The 25560-nt window shown below is 35.5% G+C and overlaps 1 protein-coding gene across 9 annotated transcripts in view; it reads right to left on the reverse strand.

The window, feature by feature from the left end:
* Positions 1–25560, reverse strand: part of ADAMTS6 (ADAM metallopeptidase with thrombospondin type 1 motif 6) — a 155593-nt gene that overhangs the window by 14108 nt on the left and 115925 nt on the right. For 7 of the 9 annotated variants that reach the window (XM_035310447.1, XM_035310449.1, XM_035310451.1 and 4 more), the window contains 5 exons: positions 24715–24795; positions 19692–19855; positions 17779–17917; positions 7065–7194; positions 4028–4232 (listed from right to left, as the gene is read on the reverse strand). In XM_035310447.1, the coding sequence (XP_035166338.1) occupies positions 4028–4232; positions 7065–7194; positions 17779–17917; positions 19692–19855; positions 24715–24795 (719 nt within the window). Of the gene's footprint in view, positions 1–4027; positions 4233–7064; positions 7195–17069; positions 17159–17778; positions 17918–19691; positions 19856–24714; positions 24796–25560 lie in introns of those variants that run through there. The other 2 variants (XM_035310453.1, XM_035310452.1) reach the window with 2 other exon arrangements.

The following is a 25560-nucleotide window of genomic DNA, read 5'->3' on the forward strand; positions in this document are numbered from 1 at the left end:
TATAGGTATGGGTATTTTTATAGAAACACAGAATCATAGAATGCTTTGGGTTGGAAGAGACCTTAAAGATCATCTAATTCCATGCCATGGACACCTTTCACTACACTAGGTTGCTCAAAGCCCCATTGAACCTGGCCTGAAACACTTCCAGGGCTCCTGCCCTTCTCTTAAGGACATCGATTGATCTCTATGCTTACAAAAAGCATCTGTTTCTCTATCATACAAGATAGAAAATTTCTTGTTAATTAATTTCTTGTTAATTATAATTTAAATTAAAAAAAAAAAAAAAAAAAAAAGTATAGTGATGCTCAACAAATACATTAGCATATGAAAGATTTTAAAAATTTCTTAATTTTACCTAATATTGCTTATTTTTCATATAAAAGCAAAGCTTTAGAACGTGCGTTCCAGAGAAATGTAGCAAAATTTGCCACTGGCTTTAAGGGAAGCATTATTCGACTCTTCTATTTTCACTCTTGTTTTCTGTACAAAAACAGGCAGCATTTTCATGCTTCTGTCAGAAAATCATACAAATATATATACATATTTGATAATATATTACTAGAGGGATTTATATATATTATCTTTCTGGGAACACTGAGCAGAAAAAAAAAAAAAAAAAAAAAAAAAAAGCTTTTTTCCTCATTATATTAAAATGTTATCATCAGGCAGAATTTGTACAAGAAGTCAGCACTTTTTCACAACCAGATGCTTAGCAGAGTTTTAACCTTTAGATGAGAATATTTGTGTTCAAATTATAACACATTCCTTCTCTATAAAAGGTTGGATGTGAAAGCTTCTATGTTGACAGTTCCAAGGATGATATAACAGTCAGCAAAGTCTGCAGAAAGCAGCTACAAGGGAATGATTACATTTGACAGTATTTAAAACATGTATGTACGACTCCATAACTTGTCAAATAAATATTACTACATGTTAGTATTGAGACAATGTCCAAATATTCCAACCAGAAATGAAGTACCATGGTAATGGTCACAAAGTGCTTAGAACTATCAATGCCACAGATATGATGTGAAAGAGTCTTCAACTGAACATTCATTCTCATCCATTCTTTCCTTCTCACTCCTTCCCCTTCTGCTCCTTCCAAATCAAATTCATTCTCGATGGGCTGCAATATGCTATACCTTTTTAGATAAGGACAAGGACCATTTAAAATATTTTCTGCCTTGATTTAAATTCTCTATTTCTTGCGTGAAATGCCAGCAAACAGTGGGGTAAAAAATATGGTTCCACATGTAGATCAAGACATATTTTAACATTCACTGTGTCGTTTCATGAAGTCCTGCTCTAAACTGAGAAAAGTTTCTGAAATGAATGTTTTTTCCTACAGGTTTCAAGATGTAAAACTGACAACTTTTTATAGAATCAATTCAAAAAAATCTGTTATCTTAAAACTGTATAGAACTAGAGACAGATCCAGGTACAACCTCTGTTTTACGATATCAAATTATTAACAAAACCTGGTACAAATAACAGGAGATTTAAAATATAACCAAAAACATCTGTATGATAAAAGTAATGAAAACAAAACAAAAAGTCAGAAGTTCATTGTACTTTAAAAGAACTTTCTTTACACAGAAGTTCATTAAAATGACAATTAATTCCTAATTCCTCATGGAACAAAACCAATCAGTTGACCAATATAGCATATTAACACATTTTCTTTTGTTCAAAGAAAAATAATGTGCATAATGGGGAAAAAAAGTCTACACTAATAGTTTCTTCAGCTGAGAAGAACACATGAAGATTATATAGGCATGAAATTCAGAAAGTAAGGAAATGAACCTCACCACCTTCTATGGCAGCTCACAACATATGAAGATATTACTACTTTTAAGTTCTGCCATAATATCTAGACTATTATTACTAATAATGGATGGAGTCTCCTTTATTGGAAGTATTTAAAAGCCATCTGGACATGGTCCTGGGAAACTGACTCTAGGTGCCTCTGCTTGAGCAGGACAGTTGGACAAGGTAACCTCCAGAGGTCCCTTCCAATTTCAACGGTTCTATGATTCTGTAAACCTGTATTAAACAATTATGGCAAGAGCTGATCTGTACTACTGGTATGGCTACTCAGAGTAAGTAGGCACTAGTAGGCCTCCTTCTTTGTACTTTGAATTTCCAGAGGCTGCAATGATTTTTGGAGATAAAACTATCCATGGATAGAAGAGATCTGTGCAATCACAAGCACATTAATCTTCCTGATTGTTTAGAGTGCTTTATAATTTATTTTGAAAGACTGTTTAAAGACAAACAAGTATACAGGAAATGGGATACTATGAACCATGGGTTTATCATTGCTAAGATTATTGTAGTTTATTCCAACAATCTTCATGCTTTGTTGTTGTTGTTGTTTATTTGTTTTCAGAAAGAGGAAGCATAAGATTTCTAACCTCTAGGCTTCAGTAAAGTGGTTATCCTCAATGGGGTTTGAGAGATGCTACCTGCAAAGACCTTCTAGGATCAGTCATGGGACTGGATCTAATGTATATTTCTTTATAGTTTACTTAATGATACTCATACAAAAGTGGTTTCATTTGTCGTGTTACTGAAATTACTGAAATTAGCAGCTAGCACAGGTAACTAACTGACCTTGGTGCTAAAGAGGTATGCTCTAAAGAAAGAACTGGAAACCCTGAAGACAAGAATAACTGAAATGAAGTGAAATTTGGCAGTATGAAATACAAGAGAACCCTTAAAAAAACAAACAATCTCTATTTAAACTGGTAAATCACTAACTGAAATGAAAATAAAAAAGGAGGATAAAGATATAGAAGTATTAACAGAATGTAAGATATCTTAAGTAATCATTATGTGATGTTTGTGGAACAGAAAAAACTATACCAATACACCATACGTTATAGTTATTTTCAGTAGAGGCAGGAAACAAAAGAACAAGGCACATACGAAATCGCCTTCGAGATTATATATAGAAATATATACGGACTTCAAACTGAAACATGAAAGCAAAATGTGATCAGGGTTAATTCCTTTCTGATGAATAATATCTGGAAAAGAAGTAGGGTTTGTATTGGCTGCTTAAAAAAAAGCAAACATGTACAAACTGGTATGGGATTGGAACATCTGCAATTCAAAGAGTAAAATTCAGGAATAATTTTCCAAGAAGCAGTATGACAGCTCCAAATTAACTATTTTTAAAACACAGTTTAATCAATTTATGAAAGTAATTATATTATATTGCTGCATTTGACAGCGGGGCCACAGACAGGAAAACCTTACTTGTAAGTACAACAAAGGCTACATTGAGATAAAAAGAGGTGTGATATAAGAGTCCAGGATAGATGGATCTGAAAAAATATACAGCCATTTTTGCATTGTTATTTGCATGTGATGGAGTACCACTCAAATGTATCACAGATCAATCTGTCTTCTTTCAGCTGCACTGGTTAACATCCTTCAGGTTTAATACTTGAATCACTATAAGGACTTATGCTGTAACAGAAATCACCATATTTAATAAAAGATGCTCTTTCTTCAGTTAAGAGAACACCAATTTTCAGGTCTGCCTCTTAAGGCATGTTACTAAAAAAGGTGATGCTTTACATGAGCATGGCTACTTCAGAAAAAGAATTTTGCAGTTTACTCTGGCTTTTGATAGTGTAAACCATTAACTCTTCTCTCCAGCTGTTTTCCCATTCAAGAAATAATGGAAATGCAAATTGAATATTTCTTTAAGATCTAATACTGAAAGCTAATCTAGTTTTTATTTTTTTATTACTTTAATATTCTATTTCATATTTTACTATTTTTCTATTATAATTAATGACAACAGGTCATAAATGTTTGACAAAACAACAGAACTGGCAACAAAGAAGAAAAGAAGAATGAAATATAAGTAACAAAGACTGCTTCAATAATCCACATCAATCAGGTTTTGAATTTTTCATTAATTCTTTAAATCTTGAGCAGCAGTAGGAAATGTGCCAATATTCAGTTGTCAGAGTTCTTGTCTTACTGAGCTAGCATAGCAAAATTTCCTTACTTCTGACCAGTCCAAAGCGACCCACTGTGGGGGACAGGACTGATTGTTACAGGGCTCTTTTTCAATAGGCCGGTGTGTTAAGCAGTTGGTATTGTCCAGTGTCTCTTCCTCAGAAGGTCCAATCTTTCTGATGCAGAGAACTGTTCGTGAACGCATTCCTCCGTCACAGGTCTTACTGCATTCTGACCAATCTCCTATAAACCATCTGGATAGAAAAAGTTAGGAAATTCTATTAACACGTCAGAAATGGATTAGATAATTGCACAAACCCATAATCCTAATAGTTTAAATTACTAAAACTAAATCATTATTAACAATAGATCTATTCAGAGTGAAATAAAGTAGAAACTTATGGGTCTGTTCACTGAACTTTTTAATTTATGCCTCAGTGCAATCATACCTTCCAATAATAATACTACTACATATTTTTCTAGAGCTGCAATTTCCAACCTAGACTGAAGTAGTTAGGATGGACAGTTGATCCTGACAAAATTTCAGTTACTCAAGCAGATTTGCACTGGACTTGCATGACATTACCCATCTGAAAGTGGTTTGCAATTGGAAATATTTGGGAACCGCTGCTGTAGGTTAAAGAATATGTTATAAGCCTAGATGTTTGCCTTTCTCATATCATTATAACAAAATGAAATTTCATCTCAGAATCAGTCTGAGAGTTAATTATGAATGCTACACCATGTTGTCAACATGCCAAAAATGCCAGGTATGTCAGTTCCTGGATGTATGCTCAGAGTGGCCTTGAAAGATGTCATTGTCTGAAGCCTCAGCCAAAAGTATTTGCTGCTGCATTTTGTGTTACAGAATGTATTCTATTATGAACCTGAATCAATGAAACAGTTTTTCTTCTGCTAATTTCAAGCCCAGTAAGACAGAGATATTCAAACATATGCCATATTCTGTCATTATCTCAGTGAAAGCATTAATTTGTGATTCTCAACAAACTTATGCTTTTACCACACCAGGGAGAATTAGAACCTCTTCAGAGCTTTGGAGACACTGTACTGTTAATTCTTAGTTGATACTGTGATTTGCTCAAGTGTATTCTCAGATACCTTTTATGTTTAGACTCTATCACAGTACGGCACTATTCACCTTTTAGGAAAAGAACTATGAAACAGCCCATAAGATCCGGAGATAATCCTGTATCCTTTCTTAAAATCTGGAATTTTAGGTATCACTTATTGCAATGTGAACTAACATAGTCTTTGCTACTGTTCAGAAGCCTCAAACGTAATGTAACTGGCATTCACTATGAGGAGTAACATAGGTCTTTTCATTTTCATAGTTTTTGGTAATCATCGGAAGAAAGTCAGAATTGTATTAAGAACAGGAAATGAAATATCTGGCCATTCTGTTTAAAGAGTAAGCCTTACTGACTGATAGATCTTCCAGCCAAAATGGTCAAACTTCTTAGGGCAACCACCTCGAAAGACAGTATTTCAACAACCTCCTTCTAGAAAACTTGCAAAGTTAAGGAATCAAGAACTCTTCCTTACAAATTTGGCATTTTGTATTCACCCTGTGAGGACCATCAGGGTGAAGACAGATGTGGGATCAGCTGTTCTGACATATGCAAGTATACGCTTATATATGACTTATTACCCACTTTCTGAACGTTGATGAGTTGGTTTTAATCATGTTCATCATGTTCACTGATTTCCCTGCTGGACTGAATGTATAATCTAGAATCATTCTGCTTTGTGGTTTCTTTTTTTTTTTTTTTTTTTTTTTTTTTTTTTTTTTAAAAAAAAAAGAAATAAAAAAATATGTTAGAGTAACTATATTATCACTAATTTTGGGAGTGCTAATTATTTTTTAGCAGTTAAATCACACAAAGGAAAGGAAAGGGATTTGTTTGGTGAAAAGAAACTGACAAAACATGATCACTTCCCAAGTTCTGTTTTCAGGCACTTGGCATGAGAGTTTATTTAGTGCACTTACAGCCACACTAGTGTTATACAAGCAGCATATGTGCAGGATAAGCACATATTGACAGATAGATTGTGGGGACATACAGTCTGTAGTAGACATATAGAAGAGGCCCCAGTATTTCCTTACTTTGTGATATCTACACTAATCAGCATTAATGATTTTCACACCCAGTTAAACTGTATGTACAGAATAACACTGAACTTAAGCTAACCAGAGCTTGAGCCCTGATACATCAATACAATTGATAAGGTATCTCTTGTTTTTTTTTAATCTCAAAAAGCAACTGTTGTGCAAATGCTGAAATTATTTTCCAATGCAAATTATCACAGCTGTTTCTAAACAGTTTTTGTAGTAAGATTAAGCTATCCTATAGGTTCTTGCCAAATTTTATTTTTGAACAAATGAGCTGATGTATTTTTAATTATCTTTTCAATATATAACATACAGATATCCTTCAATATAAAACAAAATAGACTTAACAGAGTATGCACCTAATCCTAAAGGCACACAGTATTACTGTATAATGCTGAGAATCCTGAAGAAGACAAAGTTGTTTGACATAACTATTACCAGTAAATGGTTTGTCTGCTAAGCAGTTTCTAGGTTTACCATTTCCAATTTGAACACTTCAACACAAATTTAAAAGTAATATACCCAAAAATACGGTAAACATTTAGCATAATGGGAAAGTAAGTCTCCCCTCACCTCAAGATTCTTCTGCCATTAGTGTCAGAATGTTCTCCAGTTCTGTTCTGAGCACTAGGCACCACACCTGACACCTCCATCTTCAGAAACTGCTTTGCCCGTATCTTTTTACTTACAGTGTCTGTGTTGCTTTGTGTAGTTTGAATGCCAGTTTCTCAGTCAGATCAGACCTCTTCTAGGATGAATTATGTTTCTTTCATGACTGATTCCAGAGGAACAAGATACCATAACCAAAACCCAAAAACAAACAGCGTCTCTGGTAGGACAGATCTCTAATTCCAGATCAGAATTTTAAGCATACTTGGTCAACAGGATTTATTATATATTACAAAGGCTTTTCCATCTATGCAAAACAGATCCATCTTAGTGATAGCTGACTTACTCAGGTGGGCAAGGCTCAGTGTTGCAGGCTCTTTGGTTTTCTGGAGGCTTACTGTCAGGGTCACAGTAATTGTTTTGTACAATGGAGTTGTCATCCAGTCTTTTACACACCACCTCTTGCTTCTGCACACCTTAGGATTAAATTAAGGACCATTAATTAATCTCTCTTACTCTTCTGCTTGTTGAACAAAAGTCTATTTCACCTGTTGATTATTAATCCTGCTATCCCTCTTTAACTGGTTGAACACTTCAAGGATGTGAATTCCAATTGACTGAATGCCCCTGACCACACAAAATCCTTCATTTTCTTTTAATTTTAGGCCACCCCATTGAGAGAGGATCTTAAATAGCTGTTGTGTTCTAAAACAAAGGGAATATATTTATAGATTTACTAACAGATTGTTTTTATTTGTGTATTGCAAAAAAAAAATCAATTTCCATCTAACCTCCCATCTTGGTAAAAGACACTCTGATTTCCAAAGAAAATATCACCAAATAGAATGTGGTCACCCTTCACTGCAGAATTATTGTTTGTGTGCTCTGGTTTAAAATAAGACAGCAATATTGGGATACAGTGTTTCATTTTATATGTGTCGTCCTATAAACATTTTCTTCATTAAAATAATAGAAGTATTATTCATTCTGAAAGATGAAGTTTGTCTTTGTGAATGTTCATTTTGCCTGGCACTCTTCTTTCATTATGTTAACCATCATCAGGCTGTTCAGAATTGATTATTACTTCCAAAACATAATGGCATATCATTGTCAAGACAGTATTGCAAGGTAACACTTTAAGCAGATTTTCTACTTTTTACAAAACAGAATCTAAAGAAAGCCATTAAAGAACCATTGATATAAGATAACAACGCAGCTCCAAGCATTGCTGAAAACAGTGGTACTCATGGCCTTCTCTCTGTTTTTAGAACAAGCTGTGTATTTGCTAGCATAATACAACTGTGGATCTACCATTCATTTTCAGTTCTGACTGAACACAGTACTGAAGTCATAGTACTGAAATAACAGGATTATTTGTACAATACAAGTTGAAAAAAGCCCTAAAATTTTCTTAAAAACAGAAGCAATTATTTAGCTTTTTCCAAAATCTGAAATGCATACAAATACATAGGCATTAAAACATTCTGACTTCAAATATGTGCCAACTTACTTTACAGCCTTGTCTCTTTTTAAGACAAGCATTTTATAGTAGATAGACATGTACAGTAATAAGATTAATTACATAACTGTATTTTTCAGACACTATACAGCCCACTTACCTTTCAGTTGTTTCTTTTGTTATCCATTATGGACAAGAACCAAATCTTTGGTTCCAAAGATTAGACCTATATGGAACTTCGGTATTTATTTCCAAGTCAAGCCTAACCTGGAGATGCCTGAAGTTTGGCCCATAGAGCATACTGCTTGGTTACAAACAGAAGTCTCCCAGTCTAAGCACAGAAGCATTGTCTCTTTGACGTTATGGAACATACAGGATGTGAGACATATCTCACGTCTCTCTGACGCTATGCAGAAAGAACGTGGAGAAGAGACACCTCATTTTTCACTATAGTCTTGAAGATGGCATGCACTCTTTCATGAAGCCACAGACCCAGGAGCAGTAAGTTTGAGCATACAGTACTTCTGTGACAGTGGTTCATTTACTCAGCTGCATGGCAAGTGTGCAGTTTCTAAGCCTTGGGTTATTTCTGTCATTGTCCAATTACAGTCTAATGTAAAATGTAGAAACCATCTTGAGAGCAAGACCCGCCTGTGCTAGATGAACGTCTCATTTGCTAGTCCATTTCTTGTCTTGCCACTGGACCCATGAGTCTTGCATCCCTAGTTACACCATGGCCTGGAATACTTGTGTTTAAAAAGTCTTCCTTTTCCCTACCTTTTTAGACTTTTTGACTATTCTTTGGCACCCAGCTAGAGTACTTTTCTGGTGATGTAGTCCCAGTTGAAATAGGTTCATTCTGAAACTGGAAATTGCTATTTAACAGACAACTGTCATTGCATCCTGCAAAATACAGGTATTATCACTCACATAAAAATAGAGCCTTGTTAATTCAAATACTCTCAGGAGAACTCAGCAGTCTGGATCCTAAGCACAAAAAAATGAGTGATCTCAACAGAAATGTGTATGCTCCTGACCAACAGGAGAGGCGTTAGACTTGTCACTAAACATCTCACTTCTTATGGGCTGCCTGTTTAGCAGGTTATAACTTTGAGCATCAGCTATCAAAAGCACATGCCACCTCACCTCACCTCAAAATTATTAACCATACTGAGACCAAAGGTGCCTGCCTAATACTGGACTCTTCACTCTACTGCAGTCCCTGAATCCAGCCTCAGCTTTACTGCTGGGAGGAAGAGATCTCCTTTTTGATTAAAGCTATACACAACTTTCCCAAAGTAGGCACTCTCAGTCAGGTTACAAATGTTAGACATCTCAGGTTATCCATAAACATCATGATCATTTTAAAGAAAGCTTTATTTATGAAAAATATATTAATATGAGATGTCTGTCTGTCCTGGTTTAACTGGGATTTAATTTTCTTCCTAGTAGCTGGCATGGTGCTTTGTTTTGGATTTAGGATAAGAATAATGCTGATAACACACCAATGTTTTAGTTGTTGTAGAGCAGTGAGACAAGGATGTTTCAGCTCCTTATGCTGCCCTGCCAGTGAGGAGGCTGGGCATGCACAAGGAGCTGGGAAGAAACACAGCCAGGACAGATGGCCCAGGCTGACTAGGCATGACCCCATAACATATGGGGTCACGGTGAACAATGAAGTGAGGTTGTTGGCTGGGGTGGGGGCTGCTTCTCCAGGTCTGGCTGGGCATCAGTCAGCAGATGGTAAGAAACTGCATTGTGCATTACTTGCTTTGTCTATTCCTTTATCATACTTATTATCATTATTTTCCATTCATTTTCTGTTCCTTTAGACTGCCTTTATCTCTGCTGATGAGTTTTGCCTTTTTATCCTGAGGAGGGGGAGAGGAGGTGAGTGAACAGCTGTGTGGTGCTTAGTTGCCTGCCGGTTAAGCCACAACAGTGTCTTACAGGTCAGCCACGTAAACCAATTACCTGGCTTGTCTCATTTTTCCTTCTTTCTACATGTATCTGGATGCCACACCATTAGACAACTGTAGGTACCGTTACCCAGTGCATAAAGTTGCCAGACTGTTTTCCAATAGTATCTTACAAGCACAAATCTAGCTGAACAAGATAAAGAGAAAATACCATTTTCTGCAAGTTTTCAACCTCCACTACTCTTCAATTTAGGTGCTGTACATATTCAGAAAGTTCTATTTTGCTAGATAGATAGTCTATTTGGAGTTGTGGAACAACTCAAAAGTGCATGGTGGGCACTCAAGGACATGCCTGAAGGACATGCCTCCCCACAGCTGCCAACTGCATTAACACACACATACTCTTTTTCAGACACTCATCCATCACATATCAAAGATATTTACAATTCACTCAGAGATGTTCCACCATAGCATTCTCAGCAGCTAACACTTTAATTACAAGAAAAGAGTTAAATTCAATCAGATCTTATGCTATTAATTAAATAAGCTTAGCACACAACAACATACAACTAGAATTAACTCCCTTCTGTATTTCTGGGAACCACTCTAAGTAATTCCTATCATAAACTGATCAAGCTCCGCCTTAAACCCAGGCACGTTATCTTCTCTGGAATTTACACCTTTGACTACTACACTCTGATTTCCATTCTAGATGCATTAACAGCCAATTCATACAAACTGTGCCCAGTACTCCACAGAGATTTTACTAGTGCCTTATCCAGTGATCATGACTACAACATAATATCCTGATTTTCCCCATATGTCTTCTAGCACTGCATTATCAGCCAATCTCATCAGAGCTTTAATTCTTATTTATGCCACCATCTGAACAAGAAAAACTGAAATCTGATGAATCACATGACAAGTCTTTAAGATGCCCATGAGGTTCAATGCCATTTGGCCCAGTAGTTTACATTTTAAGAGTGCCTCTTGTCTACTAATCTTTTCTAATTCTTTATTAGGTGTAGGTGACAAGAAAACCCTTACAAAAGTGTAGATAAATGAATCTACTACATTTCCTTGGTCTACAAAATAATTTCTCTATTACAATAAATATAACTAGTCAAGCAAGAGCTATCCATCATGTCACACTTAAACCCTTTTTCTCACAGATTGCTATCTGTGATACAGTCTATCATTGTGCTTAGTTTTCGAAAACAAACAAACAAACAAAAAACAGCCCTGTAATTTATTGAACATCGGTCAGGTAGCATATCACTCATAAAAGAGCATTTAACCCTATTCACTCACACAGTGAAGAATTCTAAATCCATGCCACGCAGGTATGTTAATTCATCTTTAAAATGTTCTGTATCATCTTGCCACACAGTATGTAATTTCTGATACAAGAAACATAGGTATGGATTAAGGAAACTGTCTAATTGGTATTATTTAGTATAGTGTCTCAGAAACACAAATAAGATTCTAAATTCAAAACAACAGGAAGAAATGGAAAAAGCTGGAATGAAATTTTTACCCAGACAACAGCTACGACTTATTTAAGCCCTGAGGAACTTGAAAAAATATTTTTAAATTATCAACTCTATGAGTATGTGGTCTCTCTCAAAATAATCTAAAAAGCATAGCTAAACAAGTTCATTGAAACTCTTCGGGGAATAATTACAAGTGGTTAGACAGAAACACTCTGCTTTCAAATCTACAGATTTATAGTTTATAATAAAAAACATAAAATGTCTTCATAACTGGTCAATGCAATTCTAATAGAAAACAAAACTCCAGTGGTGTAGTGACCATATTCTCCAGAGAACTGAGATGTTTTGCAGATTTCAATTCACAAATAGTCTGCATGACTTTCAGCAGCCAAATTTTAAATTACATGGAGCACATTTTATTCTTAAATTAAAATTGCAGGCATGTAAATGCTATATCTATTTTTAAAAGCAATCCCCCCAAATTGTGGTTTGCGATTGCAACAGTTAATTATAAAGATGCCAGTCCCAGTACATAGTGAATCTTGCATCACAAAAACTAGTGCATGCTGGTTAACCCAGACATACTTTCTGAGCTCACTCATCAGATCACAAGATGTTCATCACAGAGCCAAACTTACATTTTCCTTGATGAGGACAAGTATGTTTTATTTGTCCAAAGACATTAATTCATCTGAGGGCATGAAAAAAAAACAAAAAACCCAAAAACAAAACAAAACAAAAAATAAAAAATAAATAAAAAAAAAAAAACAGTAGGCACCATTCTGTAACAGTGATCACCAGCAAAAGAAACTGGATAGCAATAAGTTTACTTATAATAACACACTGACTGAACACTTAATTAAAAAAATACAAGTATGTGAGATATTTAACTCATCTGGAGTTGAACTCTCATAGAATAAACAAAATCAAAATCAATGCTTAGGGTGCCACTAAACTCCAGATAATAAATGCTGTCATTTGTTGCCATTTACTGATAGGTTTTTAATAAGTATGGAATAAAATAAAATAAAATAAAATAAAATAAAATAAAATAAAATAAAATAAATAAAATAAAATATGTACTTACTCTGGCTTATTTTTAATGTACACAAAATAAAAAAATATACAGAATGGTATTTTTTCCCTTTGTTTGTTGGATTTTTTTAAACAATACCACAGTACATTTCCTTGTTAAGAATACTTAGGGATCTGGACAAAGTCACAGACTTGCACTTGAAAACCTTTAAGTTATCATATAAAGAAAGACAGGCAGAAGTGTAAATAAACTACAATTCCATGACCTGTGATATATTTTGTCCTTTTCTGCTGTAGCTCCTTTTTCTTCTCCTTCCAGCCCTCATTTTATTTGCTTCTGTGTATTCTAGTTTTCCCTTTCCCAGATTTTCTTGTAAATACTTAAATAAGCACGTCCTTTAAAAAATCTTTTGTTGCTGTCTTCAGATTTTTCTGAATTCCAGGGACCTGTTAATCCATCCATCCATCCATCCTTTCTAAATTACCTGTGCTCTCTCCTGTTCCACTCATTTCTGTCCAGACAAACTTGCACTGTACATTTTGGTATTCTCTGACAATGTTTTTGTAGTCTTGTAGCTTACAGAGGACCTTGCGCTATGCTAAACAGATGGCTGAAACAGAAAAAAAAAAAACCTGCAAGCAGTCCTAATAAATGCAACAGGTAGCACTGGGGCTTGGTAGTTATATTTCTCTCACTCAACATGTCCATTATGCAACCTGAAAAGATTGCATCTTAACTTACAAAGGCTTTCCCGTTCAAGCAGGGCAACTTAATATATGCTAAATAAAACATTTTTTCCTTATGAGATGAAGCTTTGCTAAAGCTTGAGGGCAAAATTAAGTTTCTATCAGCTAAAGAAAAACTTGTACAAGATAACAACATAATTTCCTTCTGAAAACTTTTGACTTGGAGTAGAACTGTTATGAGTGCAATTTCAGGGGAAAAAAGGAAATTAATATGGAGAATTCAAGTAGTTCACATCTACATAACGTTCGTAAGGAAGAAGAACGAGATGAGGCAGTACAAATTTGTATTTAAAAAGAAGTTTTTCAATACAGAAAATAATCATCCCAGTGTACAAAAAGAAAAGTTGCAACCCTGGATTCCCAAGCCTAAGAACAGACACTAAGAGACAGATAATAAAAATGAATGAAATTATATTCTCAACCTACATCTGAGTACCTGAATCCAGAAAAGAGTTGTCTGTTACTGGGTGAGGCTTTAAGGTACCTGGTAAATCTGAAGAACCTGCATTTGGAAAAACTCATAAAATAGCAAAATAAAACTCAGATTTTGGAGAAATTATTTCTGTGTAGTTTATTGTACAGAATATGATGCTCACTTGCAGAGCATCTATGAAATATTCTGTTCTTTTCTCTTTTAAGATGAATGACACTACTAAATGCACACTTTACAATCTCTCATGGAAGAAAGACTGACTTCCTTTTGTCTTTTACATGCAATCTAAGCATTTAACTACTTTCTTCACAAGCTAATTTATCTTCTAGACTTCTCTATAAAGAATAGAGGGGGAGTGGAGGTAAAGACTCTACTGTGGAAAGAATCCATTGATATCAGGTGCTCAGATAAGTTTTCAAAAAACTTTGTTTTACACACACCTCATACAATGAACTTCATGGCATGCTTCATACATACGTACAGATTTCCAGATAATGATGAACTGCTAATTAGCAAGGGTGTAATGTGTGCTGTGAGTGCTCTGTATCACACAAGAGCCATACAAGCAAGGCAGGAATGAAATCCAGAGCTCCAGCACAGCATCTAGCTGTCATAAGCATAAAAACCTCCTCCTCCTTCCTGCAATTCCTTTTACAGCATAGTTTTGCTATTCTGCAAAACTGAAACAGGCCTGAGAATAGAGGTCCTGTATTAAAAGTTCAAGTGCCTTAACTATTCAGAAGTGACTCATCAGCACAAGATGAACATAAGATAGAAGTCCAATGGAACAAACAGCATGCTACCATTTAATTACAGATTGTAGGTTCAGACACAGACAGACAGGTATTTAAGCCACTAAATAAAACAGGATCAATTGCTTCTCTGCTTGCCCCTTGACTGCTCCAGTAATTCGTCTCCAAGTCTGGTCTACAAGCAGCTCTAGGAGTCTCTGAATGCAGGGGATTGCTCTCAAAAGGCTATAAATAAGAGACATCACAAAGACTAGACACTTCTGCAAGATACAAAGCTCCAGAACTATTTATTGATGCTGCCAAAATCCTACTCTTGCCTTTTTGTTAGATACTCTGTATAAAGCAACATATACCAAGTAATAACTATAGTGTTAGGAGTCCCAGACTTGGCCAAATGCTGTGTAATGCAGATACAGCCAGTCTGATCTAGAGAGAACTATACCTAAGTAGAGTGGAGTGGAACCGCCATAGTCTTTGACACAGCTTCAGGATCAGAGAACGTTCCCTGCTCAACTGGTCCATGTTTCATAGAGCAGCCACAAAAAACAATTTAAGATTTCATAGTCATCCTTCCTTCCGTCATTTCCTGGCTTCTAAATACTTGCAAATGTGACATTCTTTTAAGACAGCTTTTTTAAGCTTAACATATGTCTAGACAAAAAGACAAAACATTAGAATACAGACATTCAGAGATGGATAGCAGCTAAATGTGCTGATGAGAATTTAGATTTGCCTACAACTTTGATATAAAGCTTATGCTTTGACATAAAAGTGTATGTATCTGGCTCTACTTCATCACAAGCTTTCCCGGATCAAGATGGAATATCATATGATTATCAAATCTTTAATGTCTTTCCACTACAGTTCAGCTACTCCAACTGTTGTAAGAGGCAGGAAAATGTAGATACCTTTAACCTGTTCACAGTCTGTCCCAAGGTCACTATATATAATTTTCTTTAATTTCATTGAAAAAAAACTTCCGTACTAATATTCCTCACACATACTCATTGTCATTTTTTTAAAATTTTACTTTTAGTAATACATTATTTAGAATTCTGAGTATTTTGTTGTCCTTTAATGTAGAAAAAACTTATCTTCTAAAGGTAAATTGCAATAATGGAGTTCATAATGAATCCTACAGAAATAAACAGTCATCCAGTTGTTTCATTTCTGAGATTTCTCATGCTTTGTATTTATATTAGCTGGCTTTTCCAGTATGTTCTCTGTCTCTACAATCTTTTTTTTTATCCCTTTTCTTTTTCCACTACTCAGATCCTTTTTACAATTGTGTCTTATCTCGGTACATGGCAGAAGGTGTTTCATAAACTGGGGAGAATTGAAGGTATTCATATGGATAAAGCAGATAGTTTTTTAAAATTTGAGTTATAGCTACAATGAAACAGATTCCCTAAGCAGAGAATCTCAATGAAAATAAGTGATCATACTATATCCTTATGCTAAGCTGAATGAGAGAAATGTCTCTGGTTTAAACACCATAAGCTACTGAAGAAAATCCTTCCAAAAAGTTTCAAATGAATAATAAATCCATACGGTTATCAGAGATTCACATATATTTCTTTAAAAGATAATTACGTCAAACTTTTTTTTATCTAAACCAGTGCCTACTTCTTCAGAGCCAATTATTTTTTCCTTTGTATACTTTGGAATCTCTGAAATGACAATGACCTATGTGATGGAAGAGCTATATAAGCTTGTTACTGCCTAAATCCATGGAAGTTTTCCTGTGACTTCAAAAGAATTGTTAATCATAGAATCGTAGAATACCCTGAGTTGGAACAGACCCACAAGGATCAAGTCCAGCTCCACAGAGCCACCAAAAAAACACAGCATATGTTCAGACTGAAAGGATCATTAACCTATTGTAATCATCAAAATAGGATTCCGCAGTACCTGTAAGGTTCTGATACTTGGAACCTTTTTTTGCTCTAAGAAAAGCACTTTCGGTCTATGTCCATCCCTTCTACATCTTTAAAACCTTTCTTTTCCTACCAGACTCACCAATGTTAGAATATTAATTAAAAGAGCAACCCATCACCCACTTGATTAAAGAAATACTACAAATGAACAATATATATTGGATAAATTTGGTGATCTCCTCTATTTTGTTTCAAGACTTTCTGTTTAGATGCACAGAACAGAATTTTTACTATCCTTTGTGTCTTACCTATAGCTAAGCAAACTGCTGTATTTAAACTGCAAAAAACTAGTAACAGCCACAGCAGGATCCACAGAGATAAATCAAGATGGTTCCAAACATGAATACCTCCAGCAGCCAGAAAGAAAAGTAAAAGGACAAATATTTGCTCCATAGATTCTTTAAAATAAATATTTCTTCCTCTTGCTACAGTCAGTGCACAGTGCTTTAAAAAACTGAAATTCTTTCATCAATTTATAGCTCTCTCCCATTTCTTCTGAAATTGAGATATGTTGGGGATGATGCATTCAGTCTCCAGAGAGAAGATAGATACTGTTCACACAGCACTTCTACTCACCAGTCCATGCAGCAGCAATGGTGTTGGCTTTGAAGAAAGCCAACTGTCCTGCTCTCCCAGCCAGAGGTAAAGAATTGCATTGGTGGCCACTAGAGGGAGGATTAGGAATATAGTAAATTGTGGGCAAAAGGCACCCATGATGAATCACATGGGACAACCTACAAATCCCCCATCGCTGCCAATAGGCAACAATCACAGATACTGCTATGGGCTGGGAAGTATAATCCAATTGCTATCACCTCCTACAGAGACGCTATCAGTATGTAACCTAAACTTTGGTGGCTGGAGGGTGGAAGGGCTGACTAGGATATATGAAGAATACCTACAAACACACACACAGACATATCTCTTTATTTACAGTTTCCTTATTTCCCTTCAGTTTATTAATCTCCTTACTTAAAACTTCTGGTGTCCTTTATCAAGAAAGCTCCTGTGAAAAGCAAACATCCCAGCTTCAAGAGAATCTCAGAAGAAGCCTCAGAAGAGACACACTGTGCCAAGATACACTGTATTTAACAAGAAGATCTGAACATATTAAATGTACTTGAAAACAACAAAATCCAATGTGATAAAATAAATGTTCTTTTTCTAAGTTAAGGTTTGAAGTATGTCTGAAAGAAATATTTTCAATTAGTTACCTACATATTTATGTAATAAAGTGTATCTTGCAATTCAGTTTACCCTGTAGCTTGACTGCCTGGTGTCTTACCTCCGGCACAAGTAGCAGAACATTCTGACCAAGGCAGATGATTCCACGCAAAGCCAACTTCATTGTCTCCACTGCCAGTGCGAGAGATGGGAACATTGAATTTATACCTTATACCCAAATTTTGTTCCTGTAGCAGAATCTGTAGTTGAAAACAACTGGTTATACCATTAAAACAGGCAAGCAGAGGGCAACTACAGTGACATTAATCTAGGCATGTGTTATGTCTTGTGGAAGGGGAAAAAGTAATAAAGAAAGCCACAGTAGTTCTGTAAGGTATTCCCAAATGAATCTGAACTGACTTATAAGATGCATACAAAAGAAAAGTATTATTGTATAAAGTGGTGAACTTTGTCTTCTTTTGCCATTGACAACACAACTTCACAACTTTTGTCACTTCTTTATTTTTGACGTAATAGTTCTAAAAAGCCAATCTTCATAAATTAATGTATTAATTAATGGAAATGAATTTGGTAGCTGAATCATTACTTGAGGTCAAAGGATGTTACAGACATTACTATGCAAACATGCAGCAATTCTCACTGAAATCTTGTAAGGAGCTACCCATGTAGTAGTTATGAACCAAGCCTGGCCCTTGTTTAATATTTCTAGTGACTAATAATAGTAAAAATAGTAACACAGAAACAGACGGTTGCTGAGGTTACTGTTTTCCCCTAATGCATTAGCTAGCAGCATTAAACTCATGGAATCACAGCAGCGGTTCCTTTAAAGGAATATCAAAACTATCACTACAGCTGTACCACTGTAGGTGATATAGATGGAAGTGCAACAATCACCATGTGCTTTATCTACCATGACTGTTGAACTGCAATGCACTTCCACATACCACCTGCTGAACACTAGTGTCTGATTATCTACCAAACTTCTTTGTGTGTCAGATGCAGCATCTGACATATCTAAGAGCTATTTCTCAACTCCCTCTACGTTCTATTATATTTTGTAAAAGTATATTTACCTAACTATTAGACAAAAGAGATTCAGTACAAAACTCTCTGAGACTGACCACATGAGAAAAGGCACTATAATCTTTATGAAACTCATTCTATATGAACTCTCCAATTTATCCACAGCTACAGTAAAACAAACAAAAGAAACAACCAACCAACCAAACAAACAAAAACCAAACAAAAACAAACAAACAAACAAACAAAATCGGATTCAAACACTTAAGAACATTGACTAAAATGTAAGTATCCAGGCAACAATTATTCTAAACAGAAAAATACTCTGTCTGGCTCAAGCAATCCCTGAACTGCAAAACTGGTAGCTGACAGAATATACTGAGCAAGTTTCACCTTAGTCTTATACTTTTCCTCAACACAACAGAGCAATATAGTAGGCTCACTACTGACTACTGTCAGAGACAGGCTACCAGCACCCTGGTCATATTTTCTTCTGTTACATTCTTATATTTTGTACCATCAATTCAGGGCAATTTATCTCAAAACATACTTTAACGCAGGTCAAATAGTAATACTAAGGCCATGATTAAAACCACTGACAACTACAGACCTGTAAGGAAAAAAAATGCTGCTGTGCACATATTAAACATCACAGTCATAGTCTGATGCAATTACTGTATGCTATATCTTAACAATTCCATGTATCAGAAATACAAAATATATTTAATTTACAATTTTTGCTACCACTATTCTGAAGCACATTTAATAGAAATGGGGCATTTTCTGTGATGTTTCCCAGGGTTCTTCTAACTTTACCCCTTTTCCATCACAGTATCTATCCGTCAGTTTTAAAAGTTAGGAAAACTGAGTTAAAATACAAATGCAAAGTCCCAGCATGGCCTGTGACCTATTCTGATTTTATTCATGTCTTATCTTTCCTCGGAACATAAAAATGTTTTTCAGATTTCAGAAATATATTAATTGTAACTTTACCATGACTATGAGATTTTCTGAAGTAGGGCCTAGTGCTTCCAAAGATTCTGGTTCATCTGTTGGCCTCTTGTAATGGAAAGCTGTTCCAGCAACATCAAACTTTCTTGGCCAGTCAATAGTCCAGGCACCATTAATATAGTAGTCATCCTCTTCAGATTTTAAAGCTTAAAAAAAAATACAAGCCACCTAAAAATTGGAAGCAGCATTTATAATGGAGAAGCCGTTACAAATTAAACTACTACTCTGTTAGAAGTACGTGAGTTTCAGCTCTGTATCATAGTTTTTTCAACAAATGTTCTTCTTTAGCCTTGGTTAATATATCCCTCATGCAGTTTGAAAATATTGTCTCTATCATGAACTTTAATGTGTAGGTACACTTTGCAGATCTCAACATGCAGATGCTACACTGAAAAAAACAGTGCCTCATGCAACCTGAAATATATCTTCAACTTTAAAACTAAGCCCACCTGCAATGTATGCTGTATGCTTAAGTAGAAACTAAAGACATATATACGTCTCAAATGTATAATCAATTACCAATCTAATTTGAGGTTAATTAAGATTATAATTAATAATTAAGATTTTGCATGTTCGGACATAAGAAAGGTATCACATAACGTGCTGAGAGAGAAAAAAAAATAAGAGTGAGTTTGAGGTATGGTCCCAATCAGCTTACTTTGCTGTCTCTGCCCATTTTCTTTTTTTCCTTCCTAAAGCATAAATCCAAGGCATTTCTACTACAAAAACAAGTACTAGCTATTTCATCTGCCAAGATATTTTTGTTATTATTAATTTACAACCTTAAACCATGTAAGTACTGTAGATAACAAACAGATTTCTTAGCTAACTGACCAATTAGGCTTGGCAAACATTTATTATTCAAGGACTAATGTTTGTTATTTTATGAGATTAAATTTCTAAATATGAAACTGACTTTGTATCTTAAGGTGAATATTCTGTTAATTAGATATTCCTTCTGGACGAGAGAATGATGAAGATCACTGAGTTATTCATCATTCATATTTACTTTACATAAAGCATGCTCTTAAAGGCAAAATCATGGCTGGAAATACACAATCAAACAGTGTTGGTTTTTGAGACAAAACACACACTGACTTTACTAGATAGGGATTTTACAAACTCATGGCACAACCATAAGAAGACAATGTATGATGAAGTTTTATTCTCAACTACATCTGTGTAGACAGAGGGTTTACCTTGAACAGTTAGGAAAAAATTCTGAATGATGCTCAAGTTTTCTAGAATAGATCCAGAGAGCATTCACATGAACAAGAGATGGTGAGGAAATATCATTATGTTGGTGACAGCCTTATTCAGCAGGGATTCCTAACCATTTCCATCACCACCATAAAGTCTGAAAATGAATGCCTTTGCATAGCAAAATCTCACTCTATTAACTTTCCTGGATTTAATCTGGAAACATGTATGTGCTTCGAGTGAAGAAACTAGCTTTCACACATTTACTTATTTTAAATTCTCAAAGTAGTTCGGATTCTCTATTCTCTATATGGCTTTTGTAGTACAAGAAGCAGAGAATAAAAAACATGTATTAGAAAACAAGATAAATTGCAGGCAGTAACATACTAAAAGAAAGGAATAGTATTCCCACTATTTATCTATTTTAAGAAGGTACATGAAATAAAATCATAGAATAGTCTGGGTTGAAAGGGATCTTGAGGATCACCTAGTTCTAACCCCCCTTCCACAGGCAGGACACCTCCCACCAGACCAAGTTGCTCCAAGTCCCCTCCAGCCTGGCCTTGAATACCTCCAGGGATGGGGCATCCACAGCTTCTCTGGGCAGCCTGTGCCAGGGCCTCAATACACTCACAGGAAAGAACGTCTTCCTTATATCTAATCTAAATCTACCCTTTTTTAGTTTAAAGCCATAGTTCTTTGTCCTATCACACTACATAACTATGTTACATGTGAACATCGGTCCTTTATTAGTGGTCACATTTCCATAGAGCCAAAACTTTTAATGAAACTTTTAAGTGAGCAAAGGGGTAGAAATATTATCATACATGATGTTTATATAATTAATCTTTCTGAAATTCTGTGCTTGTACTATCAACTGTGTGTATGCTATACACGTTTTTTTTTTACCTGCCTGCAAAAGAAAAACATGTTTGCATTCTGTGAACAGATTTGGTTAATATGCGTTGTTATGCACAGGTGAAGGACACAGCTGTGAATAGCATTCCAAATAATATAATTACATGACAATGACGAAGCACGGACATAAATATTAGCATATGAGACAGAAGGAACAAGTTAATATACTAATTAAATCATTTGTTAGAACTTGAGAATGCAGGAAGCTCACAGGAAATTAGCACACAACAGCCTGTTGCATAGGGGGAATGTAAGTGAAGATGTCAGCTCAGATCAATCCAGTTAAGGGAAGATAACAGCATTCCTAAACATAGTTTTTTCAGCAGCTCTGGAAACGGGCAATTTTGTTGTTGGATTAGTTTTGGTCAGATCATTTTTTAAAAAAAATATTATTTATGCAGCTGCAGTATAGTGCTTTTGTTGCCACAACACTAGGAGTGATACTGGTGCAGAAATTATCAGCCCGAGATGGGGGCAGGGAGGACAGATGCTAACTGAGCTACTTGAGATTGCCAAATATCTAACTGCTTCCTAAATTTGAGGCCAGGGTTTGCAGGAGAACTGGATTTTAGTTCAGGGAACTGTAGGATGTTTCCAAATTAGTTTGAGACCCTACTAACTGAAAAGAACAGAGGAAACATTGAAAACAGTATGAGACACTTTTCTTTCTTTCTTTTTTGTATATTTCCAAATGGAGAAATTGATTTCTTAGCCTGTGGTCAGGTATTTGGCAGCAGTACACATAAACCAAAACATAATAATATGTGTAAATGGTTATTTTCAGCTCAATCAGTTCTCTAATCTGGTTCATGGTGTGACCACAAAACAGCTGTCCTGAACAACAGAGAGGAACTCCATAAAGACAGGGAAGGAGTTGTGAAGGTGACACTGCCACTAAAGAAGCATCTATACAACAATACTCTAGAAGTATACATTTTAACATAACAAACTCTTTTTAACTGCCATCGTGCTTGCATAGTTCTTTTTAGGGAGCAAACAAATTATAAGCATTCCTTTCCCCAAAAACTGCTGATCCTAGAACAGTGATCTGGTTCACATTCATGGTACAAAACATTCCAACAAAAAAAAGGAAACAGTCCTTGCAACTCAGTATTATCTTACAATAGGACATAATGGTTCCTTTCAAAGTTGTAAACACAAGGAACTCCTAAAGGGAAGGAATACCCCTGGAATTAGGAAGGGCTTCTGTGGCATGTAGCAAGGTACTGAGGAGAGGGCCTGAAAATCAGGAACCCCCTTGAAACTGTGAGAAGCAGAATGAAACAACAGTTATGTACCACTTTACAGTTTTAGATCTGTGGTCAAACTAAATATAAAAAAGTTGCCTATATTTTTTATTGAAGTTAAAAAATTGGCGTTTTTTTCATTCATTTGGTGCTGATGGTACCTAAATACTGTTCCAGGTCACATTCCTCTGATTTATAAGCAAAATTTATAACAAACTTAATCGTAGTAACTAACTAAGAGTATCTACTTTATTCTATTTAACTCATGTATTTATTTGCAGCTACCCATGGAATCAGAAACACAAGTAGCTTAATGGGATCTGTGTACTAAATATGACATTAATATTAGCATAAATGTCCGTGTTAACAAAATGTTCTTTTGACAATATGGTTCTTAGCATAAAGCAACCACATTAGTGTGTATTGTATGCCTCTCTTCCACCACCACCTCTGTCTCAAATGTCAATGTAGGATATTTGATCAATGTTAATCGTGTATTTTGACATGGGGGTGTGTGATGCTGAAAGAATAACAAGCACTCTTTACTGCTGGAGTAGTGGATGTTACTATCCCCGCAGAATGCAGGGAGACGGAAAATCTGCCAAATTACATGATTGTAGGGGCAGGAAAAAGCATCCAACAGTAAAAGGTACCATTATCATCAATACAATCTAGCAATTAATGTATCTAGGGAAGTTACTCTCCTACTAACATGCATTATAGTCTTTTCCAACACATTGCTATTCTATATATTAAATACATGCAAAACAGACTGAAAAAATAGCCTAGTCAGTTGTCATTATGCCTAAACAGTTTAACAGCTTCTGTTTGTGTTTATTTGTTAGTTTCCTGTAGCACTGATCAGCTCTCTGCACTACTGTGAACAAATACTATGCAAATCAGAGTACAGAAGCTGTCAGAAATGCATGTTCTTTTTTAGTTTGATAAAGCTAGATCTGTACATACCAATATTTAAAAACTGACAAGCAAATTTTACACAATCTTAAAGGAAACAAGGGATAATCTGGACATTTGAATTTAATTCTGTTTTACCACAGGATTCCTGAGTTATCTCAATAAAGCCCATAGTTTTTCTGTACCCCATTTTCCCTTATCTATAAAACTGGAATGGCATCAAGTCGCTAGAAAACAGCAATACAGAAACACTGTGGAATTATTACATTCAACTGCCTTAAGACAAGGAGGCACTATCGTTGTATTTAAGCAACCATGACTGTTTTTGAATGATCATTCCAAGCAAAATATGATGTTTTAAATCAGTATGGTTTCCTAAGATCAGAGACTTCCTCAGGTGTAAGACATTACCTCAGAGAGGGACAGGAGATCACTTGAGCGTTCCTCATCCACTCTAGCTCCAAGTCTGACTCCATAACTACAGTAAAACTGACCTGATTGTGCACTGTATACAAGGAGGAATCACATGATGCATTCCATTAGCTCCGCTCAGGAGAATACATCCTAACCAACTGCTGTAACTGTCTGACCACAAATTAACAACTACTATCCCCTCTGCTGCTTCTACTATGTGTATGGTTTGGTTAAATCAGAAATCTGTATTCCTAAATCACATCAGAAAATCTAACTTAGTTAACAGTCTGCTATTTAAACCATGCTCTTACCAATGTAGTTCTTTGACATTGCCACTTCTCTGATTTCAATGTGCACAGAACCTCTTGGAATTTGAACCACTTCCATATAGCCTGTAAAAGAAAGAAAACGTTTTCTTGTTATCTTCAACTATATTAGTCATGAAACTAGCCATTAATAAATTATTTACTAGTAAAAACAGTACAAAGCATGGAATTCAAATGTATTTGAATATTTTCATTCATGTGATACAAAAAAATGTCTTTGAAGTTCAGATATATTTGATTGTGGTAAAAAGAATTTAATGTGAATTTAGAAAATCATTTTTTTAAATGATAATAAAGTCTTTTCAACAGTATATTACAAGTAACTAACATATAAAATGACCGTAAGATCATAGAATAATTCAGGTTGGAAAGGATCTCAAGACATTCATACTACTAGCTAGGAGGTAACACCAGGTTTGTCAACACCTTGTAGTTGTATACTGTTATAAGAAACTCCAAAGCTGGAAACCATACAACTCTTCTGGGCAACCTGATCCAATCCTGGGAAAACAATTTTCCTTCCATTGGGTCAGCACCTGTGTTGTTTCAATTTATAGACATAGTCTCTGCTCCTCCCTCCACACATCCACCACTGTGAACAGCCTGGCTCTGTTTTCACCATGATATCCTCATAGATTTTGGAAGGTTGGTATCCTGCCCCCACAAGTCTTCTCTCTTCCAGGATAAATAAGCCCAGTTCCCTCAACCTCTACTCACAGAGCAGTAAGTGCTCCAGCACTCACTAATCTTTGTGGCCCCCTCACTGAGCTGAACTAACTCCATCTATCCTGCATCAAACCTTTTCTTATGTCCAGGATCACATGCAATATT

This window comes from Oxyura jamaicensis, chromosome Z, assembly GCF_011077185.1.
Source record: "Oxyura jamaicensis isolate SHBP4307 breed ruddy duck chromosome Z, BPBGC_Ojam_1.0, whole genome shotgun sequence".
In the NCBI taxonomy this organism is placed as follows: domain Eukaryota; kingdom Metazoa; phylum Chordata; class Aves; order Anseriformes; family Anatidae; genus Oxyura; species Oxyura jamaicensis.